The sequence below is a fragment of the Eubalaena glacialis genome, chromosome 7 (assembly GCF_028564815.1).
Source record: "Eubalaena glacialis isolate mEubGla1 chromosome 7, mEubGla1.1.hap2.+ XY, whole genome shotgun sequence".
Classification (NCBI taxonomy): domain Eukaryota; kingdom Metazoa; phylum Chordata; class Mammalia; order Artiodactyla; family Balaenidae; genus Eubalaena; species Eubalaena glacialis.
In genome coordinates, this window is record NC_083722.1 from 13,946,240 (window position 1) to 13,966,572 (window position 20,333).

The 20,333-nt window shown below is 40.5% G+C and overlaps 1 protein-coding gene across 1 annotated transcript in view; it reads right to left on the minus strand.

Annotated features, from left to right (window-relative positions):
* Nucleotides 1-20,333, minus strand: part of KIF13A (kinesin family member 13A) — a 212,360-nt gene that overhangs the window by 102,631 nt on the left and 89,396 nt on the right. Inside the window, 1 exon segment of the mRNA XM_061195757.1 lies at nucleotides 19,904-19,916. Within this exon segment, the coding sequence (XP_061051740.1) occupies nucleotides 19,904-19,916 (13 nt within the window).

Below are 20,333 nucleotides of genomic sequence, written 5' to 3' on the forward strand. Positions count from 1 at the left end.
TATATGGGTCTTGTTTTTGTATCCATTCAGCCAGTCTATGTCTTTTGGTGGGAGCATTTAATCCATTTACATTTAAGGTAATTATCGATATGTATGTTCCTATTACCATTTTCTTAATTGTTTTGGGTTTGTTATTGTACGTCTTTTTCTTCTCTTGTGTTTCCTGCCTAGAGAAGTTCCTTTAGCATTTGTTGTAAAGCTGGTTTGGTGGTGCTGAATTCTCTTAGCTTTTGCTTGTCTGTAAAGGTTTTAAGTTCTCCATCGAATCTGAATGAGATCCTTGCTGGGTAGAGTAATCTTGGTTTTAGGTTTTTCCTTTTCATCACTTTAAACATGTCCTGCCTCTCCCTTCTGGCTTGCAGAGTTTCTGCTGAAAGATCAGCTGTTAACCTTATGGGGATTTCCCTGTATGTTATTTGTTGTTTTTCCCTTGCTGCTTTTAATATTTTTTCTTTGTATTTAATTTTTGATAGTTTGATTAATATGTGTCTTGGTGTGTTTCTCCTTGGATTTATCCTATATGGGACTCTATGTGCTTCCTGGACTTGATTAATATTTCCTTTCCCATAGTAGGGAAGTTTTCAACTATAACCTCTTCAAATATTTTCTCAGTCCCTTTCTTTTTCTCTTCTTCTTCTGGAACCCCTATAATTCGAATGTTGGTGTGTTTAATGTTGTCCCAGAGGTCTCTGAGACTGTCCTCAGTTCTTTTCATTCTTTTTTCTTTATTCTGCTCTGCAGTCGTTATTTCCACTATTTTATCTTCCAGGTCACTTATCCGTTCTTCTGCCTCAGTTATTCTGCTATTGATTCCCTCTAGAGAATTTTAAATTTCATTTATTGTGTTGTTCATCATTGTTTGTTTGCTCTTTAGTTCTTCTAGGTCCTTGTTAAATGTTTCTTGTATTTTCTCCATTCTATTTCCAAGATTTTGGATCATCTTTACTATCAGTACTCTGAATTCTTTTTTCAGGTAGATTGCCTATTTTCTCTTCATTTGTTTGGTCTGGTGGGTTTTTACCTTGCTCCTTCATCTGCTGTGTGTTTCTCTGTCTTCTCATTTTGCCTAACTTACTGTGTTTGGGGTCTCCTTTTCACAGGCTGTAGGTTCGTAGTTCCCGCTGTTTTTGGTGTCTGTCCCCAGTGGCTAAGGTTGGTTCAGTGGGTTGTGTAGGCTTCCTGGTGGAGGGGACTGGTGCCTGTGTTCTGGTGGATGAGGCTGGATCTTGTCTTTCTGGTGGACAGGACTGCATCCGATGGTGTGTTTTAGGGTGTCTGTGACATTATTATGATTTTAGGCAGCCTCTGTGCTAATGGGTGGGGTTGTGTTCCTGTCTTGCTAGTTGTTTGGCACAGGGTGTCCAGCACTGTAGCTTGCTGGTCGTTGAGTGGAGCTGGGTCTTTGTGTTGAGATGGAGATCTCTGGGAGAGATTTCACTGTTTAATATTACGTGGAGCCGGGAGGTCTCTGGTGGACCAATGTCCTGAACTCGGCTCTCCCACCTCAGAGGCACAGGCCTGACCCCCGGCCTGTGGAATACCCAAGGTCATCCCAGAGTTTTGAGGTGAGGTCTGCCTCTGGGACCCAGGGAGATCTCCTGGCTGGTACTGTAGGGTGAGACATGAATAGGGAGGTCTCCTGTCTCTCTTGATCCAGTGTCCGGTGTCCTGTCTGGCAGACAGGTGGCTTTGATCTCACTCTTCAGGATCTCAAAGGAATCACTCTTCTCAATCTCAACAGGTCCAAAATTTGTTCCACCATTAATCAAGATTAACCCTGTTTCTCTGTCCCAGGCTTCAAGCTCAGGGATGCTCAAGCTGCAATGTTGGATCTGGTCACAAAGGTGACCCTTTACTCTACTTTTTAAGTTTCTTCGATAGACATCCAAGTTTTGCTGAGCTAGTACAATTCTAAGTCAGGCAGAGGATCTTTATGCACACCTCCATAGGAGACAAACTGGGACACTGAGGTGTCTAGAGAAATCTGTAATGATGGAGGGTGGAGGTGGCTCACCACAGCAGAGGAATGGAGTGGCTTTTGACACTCAGTTTGGATGTTACTTCCAACAACTGAGGGGAATCTGAGGGACTTGGGTCCTGAGCCTATCCTCGCTGTCTCCTGCTCCTCCGATTCTTGCCACGAGTGTGCCACAGTGACGCTTAGTCCCGCAGACCTGCAAAGGGCTAGGGTGGGGGTGGGGGACTTCTTAATGCATACAACTGAGCAAAAAAATAAATCAAATTTGGAAACCAAGTATTTTTCGTATTTCATCAATGCCAATCAACATCGTGAGAACTTTTTTTGTAAAGAGACCACAACTTCTAAGATCCTTCAACTAGAAAAAGAGCCAAAGGTACAGATGCTCCCCAGTTGTTTTTAAAATCTGAAAGTCATTGTCTTCACCGTTTTCAATAAAATGTGACTCCACCTTCTCAGAATCCCATTCCTTTCTCTCAGTTACCAACTTGTAAAATTCAGACCAGCATTTAATTCCTTGCAGCTTGCTGTACATATCTGTCCCACCTTCCACACACTCTTAAAAATGTTAGCTTTGCATCTCTGTGAACTGCTGAACATCCTGTAAAGTTATCACAAGCTGTTTTTAATAAGGCAAATGTGCTGGGTGATATACACTCTGAGGCAAACGAGCCTCAGGACTTAGGAGAAGGATGCAGCACAGCGAAAGTCCACTCTTATCTAAAAGTCCCATCTCATTGGCATTTCAGCAAAATTCAACTTGCAATTTTTAAAAAAGAAAGAAAGAAAGCATCTTCTATATTCCTTGAAGAATCAGAGGGCATCGGTGTTCTAAGAAATGTGATCTGTAATCATTTTCCTGATGCATAAAAACCAAATGTAGGGGGCTTCCCTGGTGGCGCAGTGGTTGAGAATCTGCCTGCCAATGCAGGGGACACGGGTTCGAGCCCTGGTCTGGGAAGATCCCACATGCCGCGGAGCAACTAGGCCCGTGAGCCACAATTACTGAGCCTGTGCGTCTGGAGCCTGTGCTCCGCAACAAGAGAGGCCGCGATAATGAGGCCCGCGCACCGCGATGAAGAGTGGCCCCCACTTGCCGCAACTAGAGAAAGCCCTCGCACAGAAACGAAGGCCCAACACAGCCATAAATAAATAAATAAATAAATAAAAATTAAAAATTAAAAAAAAAACCAAATGTAAAGGTACTTTCAATTGCATTACCTCTGTATCCTTTCATTCGTCCTTTCTACTTGCACACTTTCACTAACATGTTCTCCAGTTATAAACCATTTCATCCAGAAAGCAGTCAACCAATACCTAGTTGCCACCCCTCTCAGTTTTAGGTACTACAGGGAACTCAAATATGCATTAGGCATGCATTTTTGTCCTCTAGTCACTTTTGGTCTAGTCACAAAGAGAAAACATAAAAGAATTATTCTTGAAAATTAAAAAGCACGTTTTTTTCCAAAATCATTTTCATACTCTTCAACTCCTCTCCAGGCAGAAAGTCATTAACCCAATACTTTTCTCAAGATAATTTAATTTTAGGCAAAGAAATATCTACAAACATACACATCAGAGTTTTTGCAAAGTGAGTCAGACTACTCCCTTTCAAATTTCTCCTTATTAAACTATTTTAGCATCATCTCACGTCACTCCCTTATGAAACCTTTCTTAAGGACACTACTTCTTACTCTGAAGTACTTCTTACTCTTACTCTATCTGACCAGATTATGTGTTTACGTGTATGAGAAAGAGAGATTCCCTTTGTTCTATATAATTAATTCTGAGAGGTCAAGACCTTGGTTTTCCTAATGGTTTTATTGCCCATAATTCCACCAAACAAAAATACTCTGAGAATTTACTTTTTAAAGCAACTTCATGGTGAATGACCGTTCACTGAAACAACCTTGTAAATCTGTGTTATCCCACACGGGTGAGTGTGAATCCTCCCACAGTGCTGCAGGGTAGTAGATAACACAACAGTCCTTGGTCAAAGCCTGTTTCCACTCAACTGTGGAAGTGACAAGACAGGTGTCACCGTACAGACATTATTTGTGTGTTTACTGGATTCCCACCCCTTTCCCAAAAGACAGGAGCAAGCTCCTCTATTCACCTACATATTATGTCAAGAGTCAACCATCTCTTCAGCTCTGCGAGCTTCCACCAATGCCCAAGAAATCCTCTGGTGGGAAGTCCGGGGGAAAAAAGAAAAGAAAATGCAGAAGTCTAAGAAAGTCTCCCCTTCCTGCAGTCCCCTGCTTCTCTTCACCTCATTGGCCATTCTTCAAGATCTGCCTAGATGTCACCTTCTCCAATGCTTCCTTGACTTCCCTCCTCTGTGCTGCCTCAGTCAATAGCTTCTCCTCTCGAATACACACTCTACATAAGTAATCACACATTTTATATTAAATTAGAACTGTGGGCATTTTAGCAAAGTGTCTACTGATACGATGCTTGGTGCACAGTAAAACTCAGTATGCGGCAGCTACTGTTATCAGTTTTGATGGTATCTACTGAGGGGGTCCTCTCCCCAGTTAACAGTACAGCTGCCATTTATAGAGTGTTTATTATGTACCAGGCACCATCCTAAGTGTGTTACAGTCTGCTCAAGCTGGGAGGTTTCCTGAGCCAGGGCCTGTGCTAATTCATTTCTTTAATCATTACAGGCATAGACACAGTAGATAACGTGCTCAGTATTTGCTGAATCAAATGAAGAAAGAAAAATGAAAAGGCGAAAAAGGTTCATATGGCCATGACAAGAGAGTTGCTATAGTTCATTGAGTTCTGTGTCAAAAGGATCAATACAAAACACACTGTGTACTTCCTAGCCCCCAAATCCAGAATCAAAAGGGCTTCCCGTGGGGGAGGAAAGTCCACTCTACGTGGGCTTTGCTTTGCACGAAGGAGTGTGTCTCTCTGCACTCATGCTATCCTGTCATCCTCCTCTCTGGATACAATTCATCCACTGTTCACATCTGCAGACTCAGCTGCAACTAACTGCCTGTTCTGGCCACTACTGATTTTGGAAACTGCGTCTGAGATCTCTCCACAAACCCTATTTCTCTGGTTTTATAAATATCGGTGAGCCAATGTCCTGTTGGTGGTTACTTTTCAATTTTGTCCATTTGAAAGAGTACAATTAACATGAAAGACATATGCCAAACGTGGTCATGTGTCCCCACACTGTGTTATGAGAACTGAACCAGACCAAAAAGAATTAAAGTCCTACATTTCATGTCACGTCGAAATTTTCCTTTTAACGCCAAGTTTCAACATTTTTTGCTTTTTCATCTCTTTCTCCTAATATCAGAGATGTGAAGTGTCACAAAAAAAGAAGAGTTAAGCTTCATTCAACTTGGAGAAGCGGGACTGAAATTGAAAGGAGAGCCTCTGTGATCAGCAGAACTGTCTTCATCACTGCTATTTGCAAAAGCATCTCTGCCAGCGCTAACTCCAGCCTGTATTTGAGCATATCTGCTCCTGGGCATCAAAGAAGGGACACCAGCCAGAATGATCATTCTTATTACTGGTGAGTTCTATTGATGGACACCAACTTCACATTTAAAAAGTTGTCAAGTAACTGCTATCTTTTTGCAAGGTGATCCATCATTTCCTTTACAGTTGCCTATATATGCAAACCAAATAATGTCAATATTGCCCAACTGTAAAGATGTCAAGCATCTTAAAGACTCAAAGCAAGCTGACAGCATCTGTTGCACATCTACCAGCAATGAGGCATGGGTCCTGATCCCAGGGACCTCACAGCTGTAGGAAACAACTATGTCATGGAAAGTACTGTTCTACATGGCAGCTCAAATTTCTAAGGGCTCATGAAGCAGTGTTTCTTCAAAGAATTAATTTATCTTTGCATGCATTTAATAGGCATTTACTGAGTATGTATTATGAGCTAATTGGGACAGAAATAAGAGTCAACTAGTTATCAGGCTCTCAGATTCTATTAGAGGAAAGTAACCAGGAAAAGGAAAGAGTACAATACGTAGAATAGTTCTCCCTCGATATCCCTGGGCGATTGGTTCTAGGACGGCCATGGATACCAAAATCCAAGGATGCTCAAGTCCCTTACATAAAATGTTGTAGTGTTTGCATACAAGCCATACACATCTTCCCATATACTGTAAATCATCTCTGGATTACTTACAAAACCCAATGCAATATAAGTGCCATGTAAACAGTTGCTGGAGTGTGACAAATTCAAGTTTTGCTTTTTGGAACTCCTTGGAATTTTTTTTTTTGCCCTGAAAATTTCAATCTGCAGTTGGCTGAATCTGTGGCTGTGGGACCCGCGGACACAGACAGCTGACTGTACAGGGTTTGGCAGGAATACAAAGATGGAATAATTACACTGCAGGGCTGGGGGTGGGGGAGGGGGAGGATCAGGAAAGGTTTCCAGAGGAGGCAAAGCCTGCTCTGAATCCTGAAAGACACTTACTGAGAAGACAAGTAGGAAAAGCAGTCCAGGTAAAAGCGGAGCTAGCCAAGCAACAGAGGTAAGGAGCTGGGCGTGATGGGAGTAGTGTGCAAAGAGCAGTGGGGAGGGGAAGAAAGAGAGAAAAACGGGGGCACAGGCTGAGGTCAGTGCATGTAAGACTTTATGTGCTTTATTATTAAGAAGGCTGGACTTTAGCTTGTTGGCAAATGACAGGATCACATTCTCACTTTGGAATGATCACAGTGGCAGCGACATGGAAGATGGACTGAACTGGTGTAAAACAGGAGGAAAAGAGTCCAGTAAGCAAATCATTATGATGAAGGTGAAAGCTTCTAATACCCAGGCTCAGTGGGGACAGAGAGGAGCTGTAGTGAATACAGGCACTCTTTTCTTTGGTCCAGAACCCCATTCCTCATTTATTCTAGAAATAGCACCTTTTCTTAGGAGAATTATACTAACCTGCACTCCAGCCATTTGGTTCCCATGGGTCGTTGCTATATTTTTATACGGCATATAAGTTCACAGATTATATATATGATTTCTTGGGGGTGGGGAGAGGAAGGCAGGGAAGACACACGTAGGGGCTCAGGCTGGACCACTCACACAGTCCCACGATCCCTTGACCACAGTTAACTGGTCTAAAGTGGGTGCCTGATGGGATTTCTGGATTTGGGACTAAGAAAGTCAAACCAGTCTTTCTTTAATGACTGTAAAATCTTAATGCTGTAAAATCTGGGACATGTCGAGGCCATGTTTCTAACCATGTGGACCAGAAAAGCAGACAGAGCTGGTCTGCAGTGAGAGAGAAACAAAAGGGACACACATGGGGACAGAGAAGGAGATGGGGAGACAGGAAGAAGTACTTGTATTTGAACACCAGCCACTTCCTGTCCTTGACTTCTTTGATACTTCCCAGAGTCCTTCTAACACATTTATCTTATGGCTCATTTAGTTTGAGTTCCTGTCACTTTTAGCTGAAAGACCCCCAACTACTGCAGGAAGAAATATATAAATATGAGAGCTGTTAAAAGAAGAAATAACGAGGCTTGATCATCCATTGAATGGATTGAAAGTTATGAATATAAACAGTCCCATGGAAAAAGGCACCCCTGAAAAAGTGCTCTGAAAACCATCCAGAGTTTCAAAAACTTGAAAATAGGAACTAGTTCTCCCAAATCCCATACCAATATTTTGACAGAGCATAGAGCTTCCATTTAGCACTAACTCAATTCCAACTCTTTCAAATACTCCATTCCTTCCAAATTTAATCCTTCATTATTCAGCTTTAAAATCTGCTTCACTGGTTGCTGAGGGGCAAGGGTGGTGGTGTCACAAATGCACAATCTGTGGCATTACTTTCATGGTTCTTTCATGCCCTGATTACTTCTCCTCAGAAAAACTAGCCACCCAAATAACTTCCAACAGCATATGCAAAAGGTAATTTGGATGTTTTCACACACAGACTATTTCTTCTTCGACAAAAACGGACCAAACGATCAGACGCAAATGTCTAAGCATATACTGTATGATCCTAGATTGTCTCCAATAAATGATTAATATTGCTCATTAAGAAGGAAAAAAATTTAAAAAAGAAGGAAAAAAATTAAACCCAGATCGAATTTGAGTCACCCTGATATCACCTACCACGAGCAATCTCTGGGTCTGGTTCAGAACTTGCAGACCAAGGCCTCATCTCATCTGCCTACCACCCTCTGCTGGACCAGGCCTGGTGGTCCAGCACATAGAGGAGGCTGTGCTGACTTCCAGGCCCCAGGTCACAGAAGCACCTGAGGTGGTCCAGGGGTTGCAAACATTTATTGTGCAGTCAGATCAAACTGGAAAGGGTGACAGGGTTCACTGCTGGGGATGACCTGTACTCTACCAAAATTTGCACTTCCCAAGACATCTGTGATGTTATGAGAAATATATGTTTGGTTCCTGACACAGAGCACCTAAAGCTCTTGGACTTTTGTGAGTGATAGGAAGTCTTTTATTCCTGACACTGAGCTCCATGTAGGAGCTCTATCACCTTGGAAGCTCCCAGGTGATAGAAGCCTCTTTTGTTCTGAATAAGGCGACTTATTGCGGAACTGTAGATAACTTCAGGATGGGGGCCAGCTGCCAGAAAGACAAGCCTTGACTAGAAACCTAGAACTTTCAGCCCCACTCCCACCATCTCTAGGAATGGGAGAGGGCTTGGAAACTGAGTTAATAATCGATTGTGCCTCCCTAAAATTCCCTCAGTGAATTTACAATAGCCACGACATGGAAGCAACCTAAGTGTCCATCCACAGATGAATAGATAAAGAAGATGTGGCACACATATACAATGGAATATTACTCAGCCATAAAAGGAAATGAAATTGAGTTATTTGTAGGGAGGTGGATGGACCTAGAGCCTGTCATACAGAGTGAAGCAAGTCAGAAAAAGAAAGACAAATACCATATGCTAACACATATATATGGAATCTAAAAAAAAAATGGTTCTGATGAACATAGGGGCAGGACAGGAATAAAGACAGAGATGTAGAGAATGGACTTGAGGACACAGGGCAGGGGAAGGGTAAGCTGGGACGAAGTGAGAGAGTAACTGACATATATACACTACCAAATGTAAAATAGATAGCTAGTGGGAAGCAGCTGCATAGCATAGGGAGGAGATCAGCTCGGTGCTTTGCTACCACCGAGAGGGGTGGGATAGGGAGGGTGGGAGGGAGATGCAAGAGGGAGGGGATATGGGGATATACATATGCATATAGGTGACTCACTTTGTTATACAGCAGAAACTTAGACAACATTGTAAAGCAATTATACTCTAATAAAGATGTTAAAAAAAAAAAAATCCCCTCAGTGACAAGGTTCAGAGAGCTTCCGGGTTGGTGAACACATCCATGTGCCAGGAGGGTGACGTGACTCCACAAGGACAGGAGCTCCTGTGTTCGGGACACTTCCGGACTTCACCATACACACCTCTTCCTCTGACTGCTCACCTGTACCCTTTATCATAAACCAGTAAACCTAAGTAAGTGTTTTCCTGAGATTTGTAAGCCATTCTAGCAAATTATCAAACCTGAGGAGGGGGTCTTGGAAAGCCCTGATTGGTAGCAAAGTCAGATAGAAGCGTTTAACCTGGAGACCCACTACTTGCGATTGGTGTCTGAGGGAGCGCAGTCTTGTGGGACTGAGCCCTTTATCTATGGGGTCTGTGCCAGCTCTGGGGAGTTACTGTCAGAACTGAAGTGACTCGTAGGCTACCCAGTTGGTATCCAAAGAGAACTGTTTGGTGTGGAAAACCCATACATATGGGGTCAGATGTGTTATGAATAGAGAAAGTTTTCCTTTGCCATCAATTACTTTGTTTCTGTTCCTCGCATACATCTTGATTCCTATACCATATTTCTGCCTTTTGAAACCTTCCCCATACTTGAAGGCCCTCCTCAAGATCCACTTTTGGCTAGGAAGCTTTTCTTCCTCTGGAGTCACAGAATATTGGAACAATGAATGATGATGTTTATCATAATCTATTTTCCACTACTTAAAGTGCTGTATATGTTTAATCTTCCTCACCACACTGTGAATTCCAGAGAGCAGGAACCACTAGTTGAATCACCTCTTGAGCCCCACAATACTTCCTGCAAACGTTCTCAATTAATAATTGTCTAATTAATGGCCTTTGAATGAATAAAGTAAAAATGCTTCCTAGGGAAAACGCACAGCAGGAAGGCTATGTTGCCATTCAGTTCATGCAGCTGCAACACTCACAGACTCAGATATAAAGGCAGAAATGTAAGGGGTGACAGCTGAGCGGCTGTATTTAACAGGGTAAAAGAAATAAACAAAAGCCTCAGGACGGATGCCGAAAAGACATTCCGTACTCAGCCATGTGTTTGGCCTGAAACAGTGCTGTCTGACAGAAATATGATCCAAGCTACATATGTCATTTAAATTGTGTCTATAGGCACATTAAAAGTAAAGAAATAAATCAATTTTAATAATATTTTAATGTACCCTAATACATCTAAAAAATTTATCTTTCTTTTTCCTTCATACTAATTCTTTGATGTCTGGTGTGTATTTTACACTTACAAAAATCTCAATTTTGACCAGCCACCTAGCACATGCTCGAAAGCCACATGTGGCTAAGAGGCTGCTGTATTGGACAGCGCAGGTCTAGAACTCATCTCGTTTGAGGCCAACACTTAGTTTTCAGAAATGCACAAAGTGAACGATGAAAATGATGGTGGTCACACACTGTAAAACAAGTCTGAATGCAACTGCACTTCAGATGGCATAGGTTGTACAGAGTAAGACTTCCCCCTACTTTTTTCTGAGTAATTTTTGTAAAGGCAGGTTTTTGGTATGGCAGCATGACTCTTTAAAGGAAACTGCCTTCAAAAAGTAACAATTTTATTTTGTTATGATGTCATTTTCTCCTGCTCACGATTTTGCCAACAAATTTATGTAACTAGAAGAGGGATTAAACACCTTGAAGTTCAGCAGTTCCTAACAATGCTTGTAAATAAAATAAAAAACATTTAAAGTGAGTTTAATTAACAAGATCAAATTGTTCAGATGACTCTTACCCTAACTTAAGGAGATATTAGAACAATGATCATGACTTTAAAAATGAGCAAACTGAGTAAAAAAGAATATGATCCTTAACAAAATGATCTTACAGATATTTACATTTTCCCCAAACTCTTCCTTCTTACTCTTTCCCATTTTCTTTACTGCATAAAACCCAACAAATAGAAAAAACACTTTACAACCATGTGGCGTAACAGATAGTAGCAGTAATCAGAAGGCCTAGAATTGGGGCCAAAAAGCTCTCTCACTGGATGGTCTTGGCTGATTCATTCCTTAAGCCTCAATCTCCTTGGTCTTAAAGAAGAGGGTCTGAACAGTCTGAGTTCAGAAATTTCTTCCAGCTCCAAAGTGCTCACTTGGCACATGGAAGGTGCTCAGTAAACACTGAGGGATGAAGAAAACAGAAAAAGGAGGAAGAATTCATTTGTTTTTCTCTGCATGTATTTCAGTGTGGATCTGGGGGAAAGTAAGACACTTGTGCCAGAAATGACAAAAGCAGGAAAAGTGAACGGTCCTAGAACATGCCTGATATTCTGAGGGCCATCGGGGAGATCCAGAACTGGGCTTCTGAAGGCAAAGCTACTGTGACTGGGACATTTTCCTGTTTTCCATCAATAAAGCGTGCGTAACACATAATTAGATAGAGATCTTACACATGTGTCTTCTCCCTCTGTACCACCTCCCTGCCAAAATCCAATGTTTGTGAGAAGGTGGCTAACCAAACAAGCAATGTCCCCTTTTTACCTCCATCTGCAATACCTCTAAGACAAAAACCTTAGACTTAAAACTACAGTCAGACCAATAAGGAAAAACACACCTATTTCAACTCTGAAAATTATGAGACAAAGGCTCTGTTTTATTTATTTATTTTTGGCTGCATTGGGTCTTCGTTGCTGCGTGCAGGCTTTCTCTAGTTGCGGCGAGCGGGGGCTACTCTTCGTTGCGGTGCACGGGCTTCTTACTGCAGTGGCTTCTCTTGTTGCAGAGCACGGGCTCTAGGCGTGCAGGCTTCAGTAGTTGCAGCACATGGACTCAGTAGTTGTGGCTCATGGGCTCTAGAGCGCAGGCTCAGTAGTTGTGGCGCACAGGCTTAGTTGCTCCGTGGCATGTGGGATCTTCCCGGACCGGGCTTGAACCACTGTCCCCTGCATTGGCAGGTGGATTCTTAACCACTGCACCACCAGGGAAGTCCCAAGGCTCTTTGTTTTAAACTAACGAGGAGGCATAAAGCAGGTGTCTCCATGTTTGTCTAAAGCTTATTTTTCTTTTTAAGGGAAGTAGAACACACTCCAATAAACACTGCATAATATGCTACTGGTAAAAGGATTAATAGGTATGCACTCAGCCCATGCTAAAATAAATGTTTCTCCGCTCTGGAGTACAAATTTACAAAATGTAACACCAAAGAGAAAAATCCAAATGTATAGTACAAAACAATTTATACAAGGATAAATTTGTGTAAATTTTCCTTTCTATTCTAATATGCTACATACCCATGCAATATAAAAAAATGTTTAATCTCACTTTTTTTTTTTTTTAAAGATTTATTGATTGATTGCTATGTTGGGTCTTCGTTTCTGTGCGAGGGCTTTTCTCTAGTTGCGGCAAGCGGGGGCCACTCTTCATCGCGGTGCGCGGGCCTCTCACTATCATGGCCTCTCGTTGCGGAGCACAGGCTCCAGACGCGCAGGCTCAGTAGTTGTGGCTCACGGGCCCAGTTGCTCCGCGGCATGTGGAATCTTCCCAGACCAGGGCTCGAACCCGTGTCCCCTGCATTAGCAGGCAGATTCTCAACCACTGCGCCACCAGGGAAGCCCCTAATCTCACTTTTAAATGTCAACCAGAAGAATATTTTTTTCCTTGTCCTAATACAACACTAGAAAAAATAACTTTTAAGAACAAAAGAAACACAATTTGGCGAGTGTAAGTATGTGTCCTCAATGCCATCACAAGCAGCAGTACCACATGAGTACCTGCTTTCTCTTCTGAGTTTTCATTGGTTCTTCCCCATCCTTCCATTCCCTAGAGCGGGATGCGTCCCAGGGTGTTAGCCTCTACTCTCAGGTCTTCTATTCCATTTAATTCTTTCTTCCTTGACAACATAATCAATACCTCTTCCTTTATCTCCTATCTCCTTCCCACAAGAATTTACCTGACCTTTCCAGGGCAGACTACAAACCTTGTACAACCTGCTAGGTATCTCTATCAGATGCTTTGCCATCATTTCCAATTCAACCCACTCTAAACCTGAACTCTGACTCCTCTTGCTGTATTGTCTTCTCCCACATGTTATAAGCACCCAAGTCCTGGATACTTTAGTTCTGCAATGTTTTGATCATTCGTCCCTTCCTCCTCTCCAGTCTCATGGCACCGCACCAGTGCAGGCCCTCATTACCTCTTTCCTGGCACATTTTATTGAATACCATCCCGAGCCCACCCACTGACCAAACCCAATTTATTTTATGCTCTGCTTTCAGATTAACCTTCTGAAAGGGAGCCTGAACTATGCCATTGCCTTGTTCAAAATAGGCAAAAGAGACACTGAATGTATCAAGGTCCAACCCTGGCGTCAAGGTCTTCCACAGCTGGATTTGGTTTCAACCTCCTTCTTTTTTATTTTGTTTTGGCCACACCACATGGCTTGTTGGATCTTAGTTCCCCGACCAGGGATCGAACCTGGGCCCTTGGCAGTGAAGTGCAGAGTCCTAACCACTGGACCGCCAGGGAATTTCCTCAACCTCCTTCTGGATGTGTCACCCAGGACTCCCCTTCATGTACCAGTAGTCCATCTCTATGCTATGTCATTCTCTGAATACAGTTAATATTTTCTCCATCTCTTGGCACATCTGTCTACAATCCAATGACCAAATGTATGTGGGATGTTAATAAAAAGGTCTTGTGCATTTTTCACTAAGTATATCCCTAAGTATTTAATGTTCTTGAAGCTACTGTAATTTATTGGGTTGTTTTAAATTTTTATTTTCTAATTGTTCATGCTAGTGTAAAGAAGTACAATTTGTATTTTCACCTTTTTCTTGCTACGTTGCCACTTGTTAAGGTCTAGAAGTTTATTTAGAGATTTCTTAATTTTTTTCAAATACATGACCTTATTACCTACAAATAAAGATGCTTTTGCTTCCTCCTTTCCAATCTGAATTTCTTTTTTTTTTTACATCTTTATTGGTGAATTTCTTTTATTTCTTTTTCTTGCCTAATTACACTGGCTAAGAACTCCAGTCAGTGTTGAATAGAGGTAGTTAGAGCAATGTCCTTGCCTTATTCCCCATCTTGGATGGAAAGTTAAATATGATGACAGCTGAAGATGTCCTTTACATCTTTACCATTTTAAGGAGATTTCTGTCTACTACTAGCTTGCTGCAAGTTTATATCATACATAAGTGTTGAACTTTGTCAAATGCTTTTTTCTGCATCTACTGAGATGATCACATGGCTTTTCTTTTTTCTTCTGTGAGTATGAATTACATTTATTTTTTCATAATAATTTTTTAAAGGAGTTTAGGTTTACAGAAAAATTGAGCAGCTAGTGCAAAGAGTTTCCATATACTCCCTCTTCTTGAACACCCCCTCGGCAGTTTCCCATTACTAATAACTTGCATTAGTGTGTTGTATTTGTTATAAATAGATAAACCAATATTGATACATTATTAATAACTAAACTCCATACATTAAGGTTCACTCTTTTGAGCTGTACAGTCCTATGAGTTTTGATAAATGCATAATGTCATAATCCACCCTTAAAGCATCATACAGAATAGTTTCACTGCCCTAAAAATCCTGTACTTCACCTATTTATTCATCTCTCCTCTCCTCTCACTCCTCCTGGCAACTACTGATATCCCCCCCCCTTCCTCTCTGAAGGCATTCAAGTTTGCACTGAATTTTAATTTGGATTTAAAGTGGATCTGGCAGGGACTCCTCAGGTGGTCCAGTGGTAAAGAGTCTGCCTTCCAATGCAGGGGACGCAGGTTTGATCCCTGGTCGGGGAACTAAGATCCCACATGCCGCAGGGCAACTAAGCCCGTGTGCTGCAAACTACAGAGCCCACGTGCCCTGGAGCCCGCACGCCACAACTAGAGAGAGAAAACCCGCAGGCCACAACTAGAGAGAAGCCCGCACACCACAACTAGAGAGAAACCCAAGCAGACCACGCGCTGTAACGAGAAAGTTCCTGCATGCCTCAACAAAGATCCCGTGTGCCAAAACTAAGACTCGACACAGCCAAAAAAAATAAAATAAACTAAAAAATAAAGTGGACCTGGCATATTGTTAAGTGCTGAATTAAAGATAGCTATTATTAATTGTAACAATGAAAATAGCATTCTAAGAGTACAGTTCCAGGGATGGATATAAAGAATGTGAGATTTTTTCCTTCATAACAGTTGGGTAGGAATAGTGATAACTCAACCAAATATTCAAAATGACAGCCCCTCCTTTCTCCTAATCAGCACTTCTACCTTAGAATATTTTTTAGTAAAATGTACAAAATCCTTACACATAATAGAAACAGTAAATATTGCAGTTAGGTGATGATTATTTACCATCATCATATAATTAGACATAATTTCAATAACTGCCCACACAAAGAATAATGAAAAGATATTCCTTAGGAAAACACATATTAATGACAAGTTGGTGGCGAGATTTGTAAGGTCCAGTGGGCACTTTTCCTTTGGGGTCAGGCCTGAGAGAAGCATCAGGATCATGACCACAGTTTGCTTATCCATTCCCTTACTGAAGGACATCTTGGATGCTTCCAGTTTTTGGCAATTTTGAATGAAGCTGCTGTAAACACTCATGTGCAGGTTTCTGTATAGACAGAAATTTTCAACTCATTTGAGTAAATACCTAGAAGCATGATTGCTTGGTTGTATGGTAAGAATATGTTCAGCATTACATGAAACTTCCACATTGTCTTTCTACACTTTCTACACCACTTTCCATTCTCACCAGCAACAGAGAGTTCCACATCCTCACAAGCTTTGGTCTTGACAGATTTTTGGATTTTAGCCATTCTAATAGGTGTGTAGTAGTATCTCAGTGTTGTTTTAATGTGTAATTTCCTTATGACATATGATGTTGAGCATTTTTTCATGTGTGTACTTGCCATTTGTGTATCTTCTTTGATGAAGGGTCTTTTCTGGTCTTTTGCCCATTTTTTTCCATTGGGTAGTTCACTTTCTTACTGTTGAGTTTTAAGAGTTCTTTGTATATTTTGGATAATTGTCCTTTATCAGATTAGTTTTACAAATATTTTCTCCTAGTCTGTAGCTTTCTTTTTATTCTCTAAACAGTGTCTTAGCAGAGCCGAAGTTTTTACTTTTAATGAAGTCCCATTAATCAATTTTATTTTTATGGATAGTCTTTCGATGTTGTATCTAAAAACTGATCACCAACCCCACGTTCTCCAAGATTTCCCTTATGTTATATTCTAGAAGTTCTATGGTTTTGCATTTTATATTTAGATCTATGATCCATTTTCAGTTAATTTTTGTGAAGGGTATAAGGTCTAAGTTCATTTCTGTGCACGTGGATGTCCAGTTGTTCCAGCACCATTTGTCTCCTCTGTACTTCATTTTGATATTTTCTGCTAACCTATCTTCTAATTATTTAACTCTCTCTTCAGCTGGATCTATTCTGCTGCTAAACCCTAAGTTCTTAATTTTGGTTTTGGGTTTGTCAGGGTAAGAATTTCTGTTGGGTAATTTTCCAAATTTGTTTTGTCACTTTATATAATTTCCAGTCCTCTCTAACATTTTAAAATCTTGTCTTTTATCTCTTTGAATATAATAAGCATAGCTATTTTAAAGTTCATGCCTAACAATTTGAATATCTGAAGTATCTGTGATTCTATTTCTACTTCTTTATTATTTCTGTTCTTTTTTTTTTAACATCTTTATTGGAGTATAATTGCTTTACAATGTTGTGTTAGTTTCTGCTGTACAACAAAGTGAATCAGCTATATGCATACATATATCCCCATATTCCCTCCCTCTTAAGACTCCCTCCCACCCTCCCTATCCCACCCCTCAAGGTCATCACAAAGCATCAAGCTGATCTCCCTGTGTTATGAAGCAGCTTCCCACTAGCTATCTATTTTACATTTGGTAGTGTATATATGTCAATGCTACTCTCTCACTGAGTCCCAGCTTCCCTTTCCCCTCCATGTCCTCAAGTCCATTCTCTACGTCTGCGTCTTTATTTCTGCCCTGGCACTAGGTCCATCGGTACCAATTTTTTAGATTCCATATATATACGTTAGCATAGTTCTTGTTCACGTTGCCTTATCTTGCAATGCACCTCTATCTTTGATTGGATGCTGCACATCATATTTTTTAAATGCCTTGTAGAATCATTAGAGACAGGATTACATTTGCTTTCCTGCCAGGTGAGATGGGGACCTACATTCTAGGATCACTTTGATCCATTTTTAGTGCTCGAGACTTCCTGGATCACACAAAGAAACTTGCAATCACACAGCAATCCATGTGAGGACTGGTTTACTTCTGTTTCACCTTTACACCCCACCCAAGGCTGGGTCGCAAACCATGTTGCCAACCGAAACCATAAGAAGTTTGCCAAGGATTCCACCTCTGGAAGACCCTGAATTCCAACACTGTTTCCCCCTAGGTCCCCTAGACCCTACAAGACTGTCAGAAACACAGCTCTGCCTTTAAGCTACTTTTGTCTGAATGGCAAACACCCAAATACCAGATTCACCTCTCTACATTTCCACCTCCTCTTAGATCTTGGTCTGGTAATTGTCCATTAACTTGGTATTTTTCAAGTGCCTTCAAGTATAGGTTTTTAATATTTTGTCCAGTCTTAGCTGCCAGTTCTGCAGAAGTCAGAACAGGACTCTTCATCCTATGAGTTCCACAAATATTTTCCTCTTGTGGCCTTTAGCACAACTGATTTTATATTGTGCATATGTTCCCTACCCCAACCGTTTTAGAATGCTAGGATCAGGTCTGATTCATGCAGCACTTGGCCCTTACCCAGAATATTTGTTAAATCGAAACAACCTGTCTTCTTTGATGCTTTTGTTAATTATTCATGTTCAAAATCTCATTGTTTTAAATCAATAAAATTTCATGCTTATATAATCATCATTAAAAATATCTTTCCATTTCCCATTTGCTTTCAATATTTACAGTTTCTGCAAGAAAAGACCTTATCTATTTTAGTGTCTTTTTAAAAAATTTGACTCTATTATGTCATTTATTTTATTTCAAGATGATCTTTATACTTTCCAGATGTGTATTATGGCATGCACATACATATTTAAATGTGGTGATTTAACATTCATTTTATTTTGATAGTTTTATGACACTTCTCAGGAACTATCAGTAGGATACCTAGTGAAACCACCATACTATAGATGCTGGATAGAAAATAACCAGAACATTTTCTGTGTATAAAGCAATTAGCGATTTTTTAGAAAATGTGTTTTTGTGCCTCTTTTTCATTTCACTGTTTCTTCTTCATTAAGTAACCATATGTGGAATTGCTCAGGATTTCATTGCCTTTTTCTGTAGGGAAAGAATGAAATGTATCACAAGGTTGACTGTCTGTTCTGAAACCTCTAGGAACCAACAGCAAGGGAAGGAAGAGCTACTTAAGGGGAGCGCCCATCTTTCTGAGTAGCAGAGACATTTTTGGTTGCAAATTTTAGGGATATATCCACATCAATAATTGCTCAGGGAGAACCTTCCAATCCCCCAGATTTGGCCAGGATGCCAGTGCTTATACTTCTAAACATCATATATTTCCTCTTTCTTAAAAGATTTCATATTACTTGTTCAATGTATGCCTTCCTTCTTGGAGCTGGAACTCTTAGTGCCAAGGACCATTCCTATACTGCCTTCAATAAACATAAAAGGCTAACATTTAGCAATTTAGTGGCTTTCAATACTTCAAAAGCTAAGTTAGATTTTCCTTCATAATCCCAGAAGTAAGTAAACCTAATCTATTCTGGATTTCTTCCCCTCACCCAACATGCCTTAGATTCTGACCAGATAATGTGTGTGGGTGTAGCCTGACTTGATCCCATCTCAAAAAACAAAGCTATAACCAGCATCATTGGTCAGGGGCTTGTTGCATTTTTCCTTCCTTTTGGCACTAAGTGTTCCTTGGATACCCAATAAAATACTCACCAGTAATAAAATAAGCCTTCAATTATTTAGGAGTTGGTCATTCAGATGCCCTGCTTCTCATTTTCTTCTTTTCCTACCTACTCTCTAACTTTTGGGCTTCTCACTGGCACACATGTCATCAAAGGCTGGCCAGAACAAGGGGGCTAGCTCTAATTAGTGGACTTTGTGATTGGCTAGAAACTCCAAAAAAAGCACATAAAGTTGGTAGACGGTTGAAACCCTAAAAGTTTGGAGAATTTTTCTGATGATATCAATTATTCTTAGTAGGACCCAGAAAAGATAGTTTGTCCAGTCAATAACCATAGTTACTAACCTATCATTATGTTACCATTTTTGTTTTTCCATTTTCTAGGTGGTGATATTATCTAGTTCTCCGCTTACCCAATCTGTGAATTAGGACATTTTATTTCATCTCTCTGAGCCTCATTTCATCAATAAAATAGAAACAGTAACCAAACAGATTTGTTCTGACCCAAGCATTAATTCCAAGAATGAAATAATGTATGAAAGTGCTTTGTAAATGTAGAGGACCATTCGCATTTTATATCATTACCAACATTAATTGTTTGCTCACAGTTTAAGTTTTACATTAGAATGCCAATTTGTCTTCTCAAAAGCAGAGGTACTTCACATGGGTTATTGTGGTGGATAAAATTCAGGATTTTGGCACACTTGGCCAGCATGCATGCCAAATTCCTTATCAGTGCTTACCTTGGGAGGTTTCCTAAATGATGGAAACAAAACATTCAGCAGCAGAAGTAGAGAGCGTTGTCAACACAGCAGCCACACGTCAGAAGGAAGCAATGAAAGAGAAAAAAAACAAGGGAAACTCAGCATCTTGATTACATGATCTGAAAGATATTCTACTTCATAAAGATCAGTAGCCATATTCACTTCACTGCCTGAGGTGATAAACTTTTGTATTTGTTCAAAAATATAGTGTGGGCCTCAGTTTCTTTTCTGGTTTAATCGAATGTATCCAGTCATTCAGAGGTATTTTTAATGATTCTAAAAATGCCAACAAAAAGAGCATCAGAATAAAGAAAGATGCTGCAATCATACTGCATGCGGTCAAATACCTTAAAATCAATTTTCACATTTAAATTTTTCTTAAATTCGCCTTAATATATATGTATATTTC